Raw genomic sequence first — 15,214 nt, 5'->3', positions numbered from 1 at the left:
CCCAACTTCAAACCCACACATAATCTGGAACAGAGAAGGGGGGAATATGACCAGGAGATCTGGAATGTTTTAACTTGCCCAGTACAATGTGGAACAAAAGGGAGGCTGCTCTTGTCCAGAGGCATTTTTTTTTCATTCTTTTTTATTTTTCCTAAGTAGACCTTGACTAAATTCTTAGGTACTCTGTATCAGGGGTCAAAACTTCTAAATTTTCTAGATTTCATATTCTATGTAGGGGAGATACACATGCTGAACTTTGAAATCTACAGCTGTAGCTGATTCCAAGCACAGACATTTCTGCCCTGAGAAGGCATGCACATAATGCCACTGAACTGTAGACTTCAGAATGGTTAAGGTGGTAAATTTTATGTTATGGATATTTGAACAATTTTTCATATTAAAGGTTGAAAAACAAGGCACTGGGATATAGTTAGTGAGCTCTATTACACTACCGTGGCAGACTATTCCCAGCTCTTCTGCCTTGTGGGTCATGGACAAAGGCAGGGACAAGGGCAGTGGAGGCCTCATGTGTTATATCTCCTGATAATGAATATCCTAATATTTTGCTGTGGTAGGATTATTGTCATCTATAGCCATACCTGACTTCATCTTTAGCCTCCCCATGGGCCCTTGTTCTTGGGTTATGTCTCTACAAGCCCAGTGTCCAGTCTTGGTTTTCAGGCACCTGGGAAATGTATCCCAAGAGATGCTAGCTTTTCCTGGTTATTCTGTCCTTACCACAGTTGGGTTTTAGGCCATGTATAGCCATCTTCAGTCACTTATTCTGAGAAAGAGGGATAGGTTGATGAGTATATTCATTGTTCACAAGCGTTTTAATTGTTTCATTCTGCTTTTACAAGTGCCCTGGAACAGAGGCCTGGTTAATATGTCCTGTTATCCACTCTCTTCAGAGTCCTGTTTTAACCAGTTAAGGGACAAATGGCAGAACTGAGCTCTTTTTAGTCCTGCTTCCCTGATAGTTGTGCTGTTAGGGGATGGTTATTTTATTCTGACTTGTTTGAGTGTGCTCCTGTCAACCAGCTTCAGCATTTTAATATGTGATTCTTGTTCAGGCTTAGAGGCATTTTTCAGCCAGACCCATTCTTTTCAAACATGTCAAAGGTAACAAAGGAAGTACCTTACATGTCTGTAGAGAACGGCTCTGTCCAGAAAGCAGTTAATAAATGTTTGCTTGCATGAGGCAGTTACTTTGTCCTCTGCATCACCTCTGACCTGTCACATCCATACCTTTGTGGCCAACATGGTACCCAACAAAGGCACCAGGGTGGTCCCCACATAGCCAGAGAGAAAATGAGATGGTGTCATGGGTTTTCCATGAAAAAAGTCAGACCTACCAGAAGCTTAATCTGTCCTGTGTCCTGTGTTCTCCCCACCCATATAAGCAAAGAATAAGGACCAGTTCTTAGGATAGACACTGGGACTGAACCCAATCTGATGTGTGTGAGCTTGGAAAGTGCCTTTCTTGGGCTCCAGCTTCAATATCTTGCTCCTTTCTAAGCAGAGAGGGCCTCACTCAGAGGAACTTTTTAATTCCAAAGAATCCAGGGGTTCTTATCCTACCATCCCTTCAAAATGCAGATTTCCCCTTCCCCACTGTTATCACCAAGCGCAGTTCAGCTGCCTCCGTCCCAACTAACTCCTGCTTCTCTCTTCTTCCATCTGTCCCTTATTTCACCCTCTCTTCACGAGCCACACCTTTCCCCCCTGACTTATGCTCTGCAGCCCGGACCCCTCAGTGCTCTTGTTTCTGCAGTCGCGTGTCCCCTCACCCCTGCTCAGGCTTGGCAGAGCAGTAAGGATGGTGAAGGGTCCGCCACTCCTCTGCCTCTTGTGGCTCTGAGTCCCCGCCTCCCCCTGCTTGCAGCAGCTTCCCCAGCAGATGAGCCGGGAATTCCTCAGTCACACAGGCAGTAATTATACCTACTAAGGTTCCGTGATGGCCAAGAAAAGCATGGCAGGAAAGGAAGAAAGAAGAGATGATGCTGTAGGAGTCCCCATCCAAACTCCGGTGCAAAGTGACATGAATATGACAAATGCGACACTCCTGTGGTCCCTACTTCGTTTTCCTTTAGCTGTGCTTGAGAACTTAATTAGCATGTCCCTATGTGCAAACTTTAACCATAAACCAAACCATGTTCTAACCGGAATCTAAACCTTAACTCAGATTCTAAACTACAAGCCAACCCTCAGCAAGGTCCTCTCAAACCCTGAGCCCATGCCTACCCACAATGCAACCCATAGTCCCTACCATATGTAGCTCAAGCCCTAACTAGGTAACTTTGTCCACTGCAGCCCCAGCAACCCTAACCCACACCCTGGCCTGGCCTGCAGAACAGCAGCTCTGGGCTAACGTTGGACTGACCCGTTTCCTTTCAGGACACCCTGGAGATGTGTTCCCGGGAGACGGAGTTTAAGAGCATCCTCTTTGCTCTTTGTTACTTTCACGCGGTTGTGGCGGAAAGACGAAAGTTTGGGCCCCAGGGATGGAATCGCTCCTACCCCTTCAATATTGGGGACCTCACCATCTCTGTGAACGTGCTCTACAACTTCCTGGAAGCCAATGCAAAGGTAATGTTTCCAGCCAGCTCAGGGGTAGGGCTGGAGGGCCACCTCTGAGAAGGATGGTGGGCCAACCCTAGGACCAGCATGAGGCCGAGAAGAGGACCACAAAAGCACAGGAAACTAAACCTGTGACTCACACCCGATGTGAGTCAGTCCCATGAGAGTTTGTTCCGGGGCCCAGACCACCCCTGAGTGTACAACTGTGGAGGGGACTGCGGACTGGCCGGAAGACACCCACCTCATATAGGTTCCCAATGTAGTTAGCCAAGGACACAGAACTTCTCCGGGGAAACTAGCTCCTCACGTAGGGATGGCCTTGCCAAAACTGAAGAAGCCAAATTCCCGCTCATGCTGTCTGGTATCTCTATTTCAAAGAAAACTGACACTGACAATCCATGCTCTTCCATTTAAGGGACTGTTCACTCCATCAAAGCTCTTCTGGTTCATAGGCCAAACACAGCATCAACAAGGCTTCCTCTTCCTCCTGGTGGGGAAAGGAGTCAAGTCCAGATGCCCTAAGCAATCCCTCTGCCTTCCAGGGACCCAGGAAGCCCCCGCCCCCAACTCCATCCCTTCTTTTGCTACACTTCGGCAGGACTTTCCCCAGGGACTTCCCTCCCTAACTTCAACACCAGTAAATTTGCCTACTGTATCTCATTCACTTTTGACTTTCAAAGGAGATAATTAATCAATCTAATTAATGGCAGGAAATTAGAAAAGTACCCTGGGCCTCATATTCTTCCATTTGCCTATTTAAAGGGCTTGTTGGTAGAGCTAAACTTCATTGCCACAGTTAATGACCTTGAGAGAGGGAAGGCATATATGCAAGGGGGTTGGCACCTTACCTGTCCTTACCCTTTGATGTAATTCTTCAAGCAGTTAATGAGCTTGCAAACATGCCTGACTCTGCTGGGCACTGGGGATATGCAGGTGACTAAAACACCGCTCCTGATCTCAAGGAGCATCCCATCTTATAGCTTATAGACCAGCACCCATGCCTGCATATAGATCTTTCTTTCTTTCCCTGACTCTCAGGTCCCCTATGATGATTTGCGTTACCTCTTTGGAGAGATCATGTATGGAGGCCATATCACTGATGACTGGGACAGGAGACTCTGCAAGACCTATCTGGAGGAATTCATTAAACCGGAAATGCTAGAAGGAGAGTTGTCTCTGGCCCCAGGGTTTCCACTCCCAGGCAACATGGACTACAATGGTTACCATGAGGTAAGCCTCTGCCCTCTCCTCTTGGCGGCATGGTGGTGCCCACGTGGGGCCTGGGTCTTCCTTCAGTGCTGCCCTGTACAGCGTAGGGATGCTTACACAGGGCCAGGAAAGCATGGCTTAAAGAGCAGAGCTTATCATAAGTGTGTTTCTTAGCCCCAAGTTTGCCCTGCTCACTTTGAGAGCTATTGCATTTCCTGCCTCAAATTCATGATACAATTGAGCCTTTGGAGATCTTTTTGTTCTTGATGTTTGGTTCAATAATTCTATTTGTTGCTCCTTTCTACAAATAACATCTGGGGCATTCATTTGATTGTTTTCATTCAGGATATTGATAAAACCATTAGGAGCAAAATTTCAGGTAAGAACTCAGCCAGATTTTCTAGAGTTTATATTAGTGATTCTAAATATCTTAAAAAGGACATGATCTTGTGGGCAGATCACTCACCCTTCTTATTCTTTGTTGGTTGCTATGAACATAGGTTCACATGCCCATATAAACATACCAAGAAAAACATTCAAATGGAACTTTTTCATATTACTTTGGATTTTCATTTTACTGTTACTACAGCTATTTTTAAGGTGCTCATCTTTGTCTATTTGACCTGCCATGGAAAATAGATTGAAAGATATTGTTTTTAAAAAACCTTTTCCATTGCTTCACTTTTTAATATAACTAAAAGGACATTAAATAATAAATTTAAAGAAATACTGGTCATAAAAACATTAAGTACAAGCTTTCAATTTTTTTTTTAATTCAAAAAATTTAAGCTGAGTCATAAAAGTCATTTGATCCAGGAGAGATCCAAGATGGCTGAGTAGGTAAACACTGTGCCTCCTCCCATGAACATATTGAAATTACAACTAAATTATAGACCAATCAACCTGGAGCACCATCTGAAGTCTAGCTGAACAGAAGGTTTATAACTAAGGATATAAAGAAGAAGCAACATCGAGACTGATAGGAGGAGTGGAGACACACAAAACAGGCTGGTCCCAAACCTCCGTGTGACAGTTGAGAATCAGGAGAGATATCTCGGCCATAGAGGTTCCCCCTGAGGATCAAGGGACCCCAGCCCCACACCAGGCTCCCCAGCCTTGAGTACTGATGCTGGAAAGAGGCGCTCCCACAACATCTGGCTGTGAAAAACAGTGGGGATTCCAACCATCCAGGTGGGACAGAAGACTTTGGAAAACCCAGACATTCTCTTAAAGTGCCCGTGCACAGACTCACTCACTCACAGTCACTCACCATGGGCTCCAGTGAAGGGACAGTGACTCAGGGGACATCAGAGACATATGGGGAAAGACCAAATTGTGTGGCTTCAGAGCCAGGACTGGAGGACCATCGCCATTTTCCCTGTGTGGAGTCCTTCCGAGCAGTTGATTGGTGGGTGCCATCTTTTCTGTGTTGAGCTCTCCCCACAGACCCATGGCCAAATCTGAACCAGATTGGCCTGGTGAGCTTCATTCCCTCCACCCTGCTGACTCCCTGGGACCCCACCCTACCGAGCACACCCAACACTGGAGGCACTTTCTAAGCGAGCAGTGAGCCCTGCCCACATTGCATTCTTTCTTGGACAATTTTTGGGGCTCTGAGGACCCCAAGCAGGCAGTGTGCTCTGAGACTTTTGCTGAGTAGCTCCAGGCTCAGCACTGGCACCAAACCAGAATCTACATTAACCTGGTAAACACCACTCATCCCGCCCTGGTGACTTCCCCAAGACCTCCACCTCACCCAGCTTGAGTACCACACAGGGATTTATCAACCTTATGGGAGCTGGCAGGTGGTAGCAGGACTAGGGTGTCCTGGCATTTTGTGGAGCTACCCCAGGCCAGGTACTAGTGGCAGACCTTCTCAGTTCACAGAATGGCCTCTCCCATGTGGCCCCAGGGTTAGCACAGGCAGCAAACAACCACGAATCACTTTGTAGCTTCTACCAGGTAGTCCCCAGCCAGTCATCAGTGACCTGAGCCTGCACTGGAGCTCTCCTCCCCCTGCGCAAGAGGCCACAGAACCAAGATAATTGGAGGTTGGCCTCAGATCATAGCAGAGCACCACCCAATTGGCCCCACAAGTGCTACACACAAGGGGCGGTCTCAGCAGGCACCAGAGCCCACTGGGGAGAATCCCACTCAGTGGGTTAAGCCTCCTGCACAGCAGCCCATAAGCTGTGCATGTAGCCAAACCCTACAACCAGTCAGCCTGAGGGTCAATCCCACGCACTGATGTGCAAATAGCAATCAAGGCTCAACTATAACAGGGGGACACACACAACACACACAAGGGACATTCCTGGAGCACCCAGCACAGGTGACCAGGGAGACTGTGCAAAGGCCCCACAGGGCACCTACTACATAAGGCCACCCGGCCAAAACGGAAATGTAGAAGATCTACCCGACACATAGAAGCAAACACAGAGAGGCAGCCAAAACTGGAAACAAAGAAATACATCCCAAATAAAAGAACAGGAGAAAACTCCAGAAACAGAACTAAATGAAATGGAGGCAAGCAACCTACCAGATAGAGTTCAAAACAATGGTTGTTAAGGATGTTCAAGGAACTTAGTAGTGAGAACTTCAACAGAGAGATAGCAAGCATAAAAAAGGACATAGAAACCATAAAAAAGAACCAGTCGGGAGTGAAGAATACAATAACTGAAATGAAGAATGCACTAGAAGGAATCACCAGCAGACTAGATGAAGCAAAGGATTGAATGAGTAATTTAAAAGACAAGGTAGGTGTGGCCGGGTGGCCCAATTGGTTAGAGCATGAGCTCTGAACTACAGGGTTGCCAGTTCGATTCCCACAGGGGCCATTGAGCTTGCATCCAAGCTGAGCTGCTATTGAGCTGCCGATGGTCAGCTGGATGGATAAGTTGGTTAGAGTGTGTGCTCTGAACAACAAGGTTGCTGGTTTGACTCCCGCATGGGATGGTGTGCTGCACCCCCCGCAACAAAGATTGAGCATGGCACCTTGAACTGAGCTGCCACTGAGCTGCTGATGGGTGGCCGGATGGCTCAGTTGATTAGAGCATGTGCCCTTAAAGCAACAAGGTTGCCGGTTCAACTCCCATAAAGAATGGTGGTCTGTGCCCCCCGCAACTAGATTGAAAAATGGCGACTCGACTTGGAGCTGAGCTTGTGCCCTCCACAACTAAGACTGAAGAACAACAACTTGACTTGGAGCTGATGTGTCCTGGAAAAACACAATGTTTCCCTTCCCCAATTCCCCAACACTGTTTCCTTCCCCAATTCCCCAATAAAATCTTTAAAATAAATAAATACATAATTTTTAAAAATGAAATAAAATACAAGGTAGCAGAAAACACCCAATTGAAACAACAAATAAGAAAAAAGAATAAAAACAGTGAGGACAGTTTAAGAGGTTGCTAGGACAACATCAAACATAACAACATTCTCATCATAGGGGTACCAGAAAGAGAAGAGGGAAAGCAGGGATGGAAAACCTATTTGATGAAATAATGACTGAAAACTTTCCTAACCTTGTGAAGGAAATAGACATACAAGCCCAGGAAGAGCAGAGAGTCCTAAATAAGATGAACCCAAACAGGCCCGCACCAAGACACATTATAATTAAAATGGCAAAGTTTAAAGACAAAGAGAGAATCCTAAAAGCAGCAAGAGAAAGGCAACTAGTAACTTATATGGGAGCTCTAATAAGATTGTCAGCTGATTTCTCAACAGAAACTTTGCAGACCAGAGGGATTGGCATGAAATATGCAAAGGGATGAAAAGTGAGGACCTACAACCAAGATTACTCTACCCAGCAAGGGTATCATTTAGAATCAAAGGACAGATAAAGAGCTTCCTGGATAAGAAAAAGCTAATGGAGTTCATCACCACCAAACCAATATAACAAGGAATGTTAGAAGGACTTCTTTAAGACTGAGAAAAAACATATAAAAATATAAATAATAAAAAGGCAATAACTACATATCCATTAACAATTATTTCAAATGTAAATGGATTAAATCCCCCAATCAAAAGACATGGATGAATGGATAAGAAAACAAGCCCCTTACATATGCTGCCTACAAGAGACTCATTCCAGATTGAAAGACACACACAGACTGAAAGTAAAGGATGGAAAAAGATATTTCATGCAAGTGGAAACAAACAAAAAAGCTGGGGTAGCAATACTTACACCAGACAAAATAGACTTTAAAACCAAGGCTGTAACAGAAGACAAAGAAGGACCCAATAATCCCACTTCTAGGTATTTATCAGAAGAAACCCAAAATGCTATTTCAAGGAGATGTGTGCATCTATATGTTCATTGCAGCATTGTTTAAAATGGCCAAGATGTGGAGTCAGCCTGGGTGTCCATCAGTGGATGAATGGATAAAGAATAAGTGGTACAATGGAATATTGTTTGGCCAGGAAAGGAATTGGGTTCTTGGCATCTGCAGCAGCATGGATGGACTTGGAGGGTACTATGCTGAGTGGAGTGTCAAGCAGAGAAAGACACATGCAATGTGATTTCACTATATATGGAATCTAAAGAACAAAATAACAACAACAAAAACAGAAACACACTCAAATACAGAGAACATTTTGATGGTTGCCAGATGGGAGGGGATTTGAGGGGGCGTGGGTGAAAAGAGGGGAAGGGATTAAAAGTGCAAATTAGTTGTTACACAGTAGTCATGGGGATGTAGGGTATAGCATAAGGAATATAGTCAGTAATATAACTATGTATGGTGTTAGATGGGTACTAGATACATCAGGGTAATAGATGGGAGGGGTTTGGGGGGCAGTGTAAAAAAAGTGAAGGGATTAAGAAGTACAAATTGATAGTTATAAAATAGTCATGGGATGTAAAGTCAAGCACAGGGAATGTAGTCAGTGATATGGTAATAACTATGTATCGTGCCAGCTGGGTACTAGACTAGTCAGGGGGACCACTTCTTAAATTATATAAAGGTGTAATCACTATGCTGTACACCTGAAATTAATATAATATTGAATGTCAACTGTAATTGAGAAATTAAAACGGGGAAAAAAGGTGAAGGGGAATAAGAAGTTCAAATTTTCAGGTATGAAACAAATAAGTCATGGGGATGTAATGTACAGCATGGGGAATATAGTCAATAATATTGTGATAACGTGGTACAGTGTCAGATGGCTGCTGGACTTATCATGGTGATCACTTCTTTAGGTATATAAATGTTGAATCATTATGGTATATACATGAAATTAACATAATATTGTATGTTAGCTATATTTTTAATAAAAATCTTTTAAAAAATTTAGAGGACCTGCTGCAGGAAGGGACCATCATCATAGATAACTGTAGGTTAATAGGAACTAGGTGTGATAGACAAGGAGGAACCTAGCAAGGCCCATTGGATCAAAGCCCTCTGTGTGCCAATGTTAAGATGGCCCAGCACGCATTTATTTACCAAACATTTGCTTTCATGTGAACTACCTTCCTCCCTTTGAAGTCACACACCACAGCACCCACCCCACCTCTTCTCTTTAGCTCAGGATGGCATGTAAGCCGTAACTGCTGGGTTTGTCCTCAGGTCCCACATTCTTATGGAGCCCACATATGTGTAATACCTTAGTGACAAATTTGGTTATTTCCTCCTTTTAAAAAAAGTCATTAGATCCAGAAAAACTGGACCCATGAAAATAAATTAAAAACAATAAGAGGAATTTTTAAAAACTGCTTGATAAAAGGCTTCAGGGCTTTCGCCAATAAAGTTGAGCAAGAGCATCCCCTAGTGTCTGTGAAGCAATTTGCCAAGAGGCTGGAGTAGGTGAAGGACAGCATGGTTTGCACACTTCCAAATGACTGAGGTAGGTTTTCCTTCTGGTCATCCCTCCCTTTAATCTGTCAGTTAATAGATGGTTACAGAGAACCTACCAAGAAGTCCAGCTGTGTGCTGGCTGATGGAAGAAATACAAAAATAAACACGCAAATTGGCCTTTAAGGAATGAGCAATATTATCCTTAGACTAGATGATACTAACACCAAGAAATCATCCAAGTCAGGTTAGAAGCTAAACGTGAGGGATATTTTCTCGCTGTAATAGAAAGAATTGTAATGAAGTAATCAGAATATTTGGAGAAGAAAGGGAGCCTTGAACGCTGAGGAGGATTTTTTAGGAAGGGCTGTTGGGGGAACACACTGTTTAAAATGTTTTAAATTTGAATACTTTTCACCAGAGGCAAGAACTCCCCAGTTCGCAGCAGAGCTCACCGAGTCCTCCATCCCAGTTCACACGTTTACTGTGCATACATGGTCTCGTGTTTGCATTTAGGTTTGTCATCCCTGATGGAGTTAGAGAGGGAGAGGAAAGGAGTTTCCAGGGAAGAGGTCAGAGCTCCTAGAAGAACTTGAGTAAAAATACCTAGTAGGGTTTATTAATAGTATTTCTGAAGGACTTTGAGACGTCCGTGGGGGGGAGTTGTGTATCGGGGAGCAGCGGGAGGGGGCGAGACTGGAGATGGATACAGTCCTCCCAGCTTCCCGAAACAGAGAATGACCCCATGAATGTGGAAGTTCTGGAAAACTGGCCCCGCATACAGAAAGGCGGTGTAAACAGGCGGGGAGCACGCTGATGTCAGCCGGTGTCGGTGAGCCCCGTTCAGCTGGAGGGCCAAATGGATACTGGTGTGCGAGGCCCACTCGGGCCCACGGGCCGCCCTTTGGAGTACGAATTGGAGTGGGAGATGGGACATACGTCTTGGTTTATTTTTAAGTGAGCCTGCCCTTGTCTTTCAGTACATTGATGCCGAGCTGCCCCCGGAGTCCCCGTATCTCTATGGCCTCCACCCCAACGCAGAGATTGGCTTCCTGACCCAGACCTCAGAAAAACTCTTCCGCACGGTGCTGGAGCTGCAGCCCCGGGATAGCCGAGCTGGAGGTGGAGCCGGGGCCACAAGAGAAGAAAAGGTATATGGAGGGGACTGTCTGAGATCACGCTGAGGAGCTGAGGATTGCAGATGGAGACTCCTCTCCCACTGGTCCCGTTGCCAGTTCACAGCACAGACTACACCGGGCACACCTTCCTCTCGCATGTCCTTCGACTCCAAGAGTCCCTCCCCTTCCCCCATCGCGCCACCTAGCAGGCTGTCTGGTTACATCATCGGAAGTCCCTGCCATTGCGTTTGGCAGTTTGCTTTGCTGGTTCACCCAAAGTCCGTTTTAATTCAGTTTGTCTGCCAAAGTGAAGAAAGGGCGAGCTGAACAGCGGTGGTTTGGGAAGCTTGGAACTGACTTTGTGATTAGTTGGAAAACTGAGTAAGGGTGGGTGGGAAGCTCTCGGTAATCACTGCCACCCTCATTCCACCAACAAGATGCTCACTCGGATTCACTCATCCTCTTAGGACAAAAATGCCTTCTCTTTGTGTGGATGCCATTCAATCAGACAGTCTCCTAACACACAGTTAAGTGCTACTCAGCATAGGAGTCCCTGAAGTTTCAGGAAGGTGGAGGGTAATTATGGGGTAGAACAGCAGACTAGGGTGAGTTTGAGTTTGGGGACAACCGAAGGCAACACAAGGGCCCTGTCTCGTGTGGGCGCAGCAGAGGGCAGAAAAGGGATGGGACAGTAAAGTGAAACTTCTCTGTGAAGTTTTTCCTGAGACATGCTAATTCATCCTCTGAGAGATGATACCTTCTTCACCCCACCTTCACTCCACAGTACTGTCCGGATTCCTGTAACTAGAGATTCCACCAGGCTTACAAGGAAACCTACTCAGAAGATTAAAGATTAAGAAACCCGGGGAATTACCAAACGTTTAGACTCCAGGGATTGATTTTAGAAAACAAACTGATACTAGAGGAGCTGGACTTTTGTTTAAGGCATGGACTGGTGTCATTAAAATAGTAGGTCTCAAATTTTAATATGCCTCCAAATGAGCTAGGAAGCTTGAAATTCTGAGGTCTGGGGTTAGTGCCAGGAATTTGCACCCTAGCAGTTTTGATGCAGCTGAGCATACTGTGAGAAAGCTGCCCTAAATCACACTATTCAGACTGTTCCACCATTTGATACAGAAGATATAATTTGAGAACAAAAGAAAGAGAAGAAATTTTACGTTACCTAGAAACTAAACCATGTAGAATGAAAAATGTTTTTAGCTCTAAAAATGAAAAACGCTGGGATGATACAAGTAATAGGCTTAGAATTCTTCAGCTGACAGAGAAGCTTCTAGGTCTTGTCATTTCCTTATCCCTTTCTACCAACTAATTCAAGGAATGGAGTGTGTGTGTGTGTGTGTGTGTGTGTGTGTGTGTGTGTGTTTCAGAAATGGATAAACTATGATCACTTGTCAAACTAGGAAAACCTATTACCACCACAGATACCAGGAAATGGGCAGATTTTGCTAATATGCAAAGTGTTCTTACGTATGGAAAAAGAAGGAGAGAGAAGAGAGGAGGGAGAAGAACACCAAATAAATTCACATCATAATACAAATGGCCAATAAAAATATTATCAATGTCACTCACAACTAAATGAAGTTAAGTGAAATATCATTTTTCACCTAATGGTAAAGCTTTTTAAATGTGATAATATCCAGTGATGAGGGCATAAGAAAATAGGTACATCTCTGCTGGTAGAGGTTTAAATTACAGGACAATTTGACCATAGCTACTAAAATTTAAAATGTTCCTATTTTTTCCTCATAATTCTATATGTAGCAATTCAAGCAGTGGAAACACTCAAAAGTGCACAGATTTTATGATATGTTTTTATTGATTGATTGCAGGATTGCTTATAGTATAATAGTAGAAATGATAAACAGACCAAATATCCATCAATAGGGGAATAAATTATGGTGTGCCAAACAGTGAAATAATATATACTGTTTTAAAAAAAGCGAGGCAAATCCACATGTACTAACAAGGGAATATGTCCAAGGTTTATCATAAGGTGAAAAAAGCAAGCTGGAAAAGCTATGTGTAGTATGATTCCATTGGTGATAGAAAGAAAGAGAAGTGGAGGAGGGAGGGAGAGAGAAGAAGGGAGGCAGGAAGGAAGATATCACAGACATGATAAATATGGGAGGGGTGGATGGATGGATGGAGCTATGTGCATCGAAGAATACTTGCAGAAATTATAAACTGAAAAATTAACAGTTAGTTAGGTTTTTTTCCCCCTTTGAGGGAAGAGGAAAATTTGTGGGAGGATTTTGATTCTAATATCATATGGATCTGTAACGTTTAGGTTTTTATGGTAAGCACTTGTCACTTTCCCTAAAAGAAAAAATGGCAGAGGTGTTTGTCTATGGAGATAAAGGAGACCACATTTCTTGGGACCTACCCTCCCCTCGGAAGGGGCCTTTGGACTCCTCTGAGCACATGCGGGAACTTGTCTGTCTGTGTCTGTGGATCTGCTCTCATCCCAAACAGCCTTCTCTGACCTCAGGCTGGTCTCCAAATCCTCCACGGCCTGACCAGGGACAGAATAGAATTGTGTCCGTGTTCAGTGTATTTTGGAATGATGCCTCCAAACTATCTTTTCATCTCTTTGTGAATAATGTGCAAATGGCAGCTCACTGTTACAGGGCTGTTCCTGCAAATTCCGCTCCAGAGACAGAAATATGATATAATTTCAGCCATTTGTCTTTTACCCTAGCAGCAGCCTTCAGGTACCATTAAAATTCCATTCCAGTTTTTGCTATGACAGCACCAGAGACCCAGTGTGATGAGTTTTACTTTCTTTTTTTCTAACATCAGCTCTTTTCCTAGAGAATGTATTGTATGTTAACAATACAAGGTAAAGTGAATATTAATAATCCTTTACTTTTATATAGTTTTTCATAGCTTTCAGATTCTGCCACATTCAACAACTCATTGGATTTGATCTTCGCATCAGCCCTGGGAGTTGGGAGCGAGGGGGCAGGTGGAGAAAGATGTTCTTGGAAATTTTTATAGATGCAGAAAATTGAGGCCTAAAGGACTTGCTAAAATTCACGTGGGTGATGCATAAATAACAGAACTGTATTAACTCAGTCAGAGTTCTTTGGTGGCAAACAACAGAGACCAATGTAGCTGAAATAGGCAAGAAATAGCTCACTATATCAAAGGAATCAGCCTAAGAAAGGACAGAACCACAATGGCCCTGGAGCCCAGGGAGAAAGAAAAGAGGACAGTCTTTTCAGGGCACTTCCGTCCTGTCAGTGGCTCCAGCCACTTTCTGTCCCTGAATCCCAGGCTTGAGATCCAAATTTTTATGCTCCTGGAACAGATAATCTGGTTGACCTACTTGGGTCACAAGAGGCCAGGCCCCATGACTCTATCCCCAAACAACGGGGACGAGGTCGTTTCATGAAGGAGAGAGGGACCTGCTAAGAGGAAGAGGAGAGAGATGATGAACAGGCAAAAACAATACACAGCCACTCCTTGTGTCTGAAGCTCAGCTCTCAGGATCCAGGAAGCCTAGCTCTCTCTCTTGCTGGCTTCCTCCCTCCTTCCCTCCATCCTTTGCTGCTGGCCACGTGTTCTGTTACGTCCACACTTGTTTCATTTCTCTTCTGACAGACTTCCTAGGCTTACTTATTTACTTCAAAATGGCAGACTCAGCCTCCAAGTGCTTGTCCCAAAATAATTCAGTATCTTGGTGCCTCAATTCCAGTTGCCAGGAGAGAGATCCTGGCTGTGCTAGCTGTGCTGGTCTAATTAGCTGACAGTTTGTGTGGCAAAAAGAACCATGGGGTGAGAGAGGAGGTTTACATGATAGATGGGGATGCTTCTTCCAGGACCCAAGGACAGAAACCCCTATGCAGCCTCATGGAAACGCAGATTGGAATGTATTTATATTCATCACTGCAGCTTCATGGGGCCCAGAATGACCACCCTGGGCCCAAGTCCATTCTATGCCTTTCTAGCTTGATACTCGCAGATAACTGGGTCAGTCTCTGGGTTCCCCAACTCCCAATTCTTGGAAAGGCATCTGCGCTCATCTTTTAAAGTGGGTCGCACAAGTCACAGCCTATGGAGGGGCCACCCTGTGGCTGGTCCTCAGCCCCGGACCCAGGCAAGAGTATGGCCAGGGGATGAATGACTAGCACCTTTAGTGCCATATCCCAGGAGAGGGTAGTCCTTCTGGAGCATTAGAGCCCCTTCTGAACCCTGTGTTTCCTGTTGTGGGGCAGGTCAAGGCCCTCCTGGAAGAAATACTGGAGCGAGTGACAGACGAGTTTAACCTCCCAGAGCTGATGGCTAGAATGGAGGAGCGCACCCCCTACATGGTAGTGGCCTTCCAGGAGTGCGAGCGCATGAACACCCTCACCCGGGAGATGCAGCGCTCACTAAGGGAGCTGGACCTCGGCTTGAAGGTGGGTGCGGTCTGGGGTAGGATGGGCATTGCCAGCTGGGCCCCCTTGGGGAGAAAGTGACACCGGGAAATCTGGGAGCTGGAGAGCCGTGCTC

General features: G+C 44.9%; 1 protein-coding gene across 1 annotated transcript in view; it reads left to right on the top strand.

Annotated features, from left to right (window-relative positions):
- DNAH9 (dynein axonemal heavy chain 9) overlaps window positions 1–15,214 on the top strand; it is a 340,094-nt gene that overhangs the window by 312,210 nt on the left and 12,670 nt on the right. Inside the window, exons 64-67 of the mRNA XM_019654458.1 lie at window positions 2,398–2,589; window positions 3,619–3,810; window positions 10,562–10,732; window positions 14,938–15,120. Of these exons, the coding sequence (XP_019510003.1) occupies window positions 2,398–2,589; window positions 3,619–3,810; window positions 10,562–10,732; window positions 14,938–15,120 (738 nt within the window). The remainder of the gene's footprint in view (window positions 1–2,397; window positions 2,590–3,618; window positions 3,811–10,561; window positions 10,733–14,937; window positions 15,121–15,214) is intronic.

The sequence above is a fragment of the Hipposideros armiger genome, unplaced genomic scaffold, assembly GCF_001890085.2.
Source record: "Hipposideros armiger isolate ML-2016 unplaced genomic scaffold, ASM189008v1 scaffold_222, whole genome shotgun sequence".
Lineage (NCBI taxonomy): Eukaryota > Metazoa > Chordata > Mammalia > Chiroptera > Hipposideridae > Hipposideros > Hipposideros armiger.
This window is presented reverse-complemented; position numbering and strand designations above follow the sequence as displayed.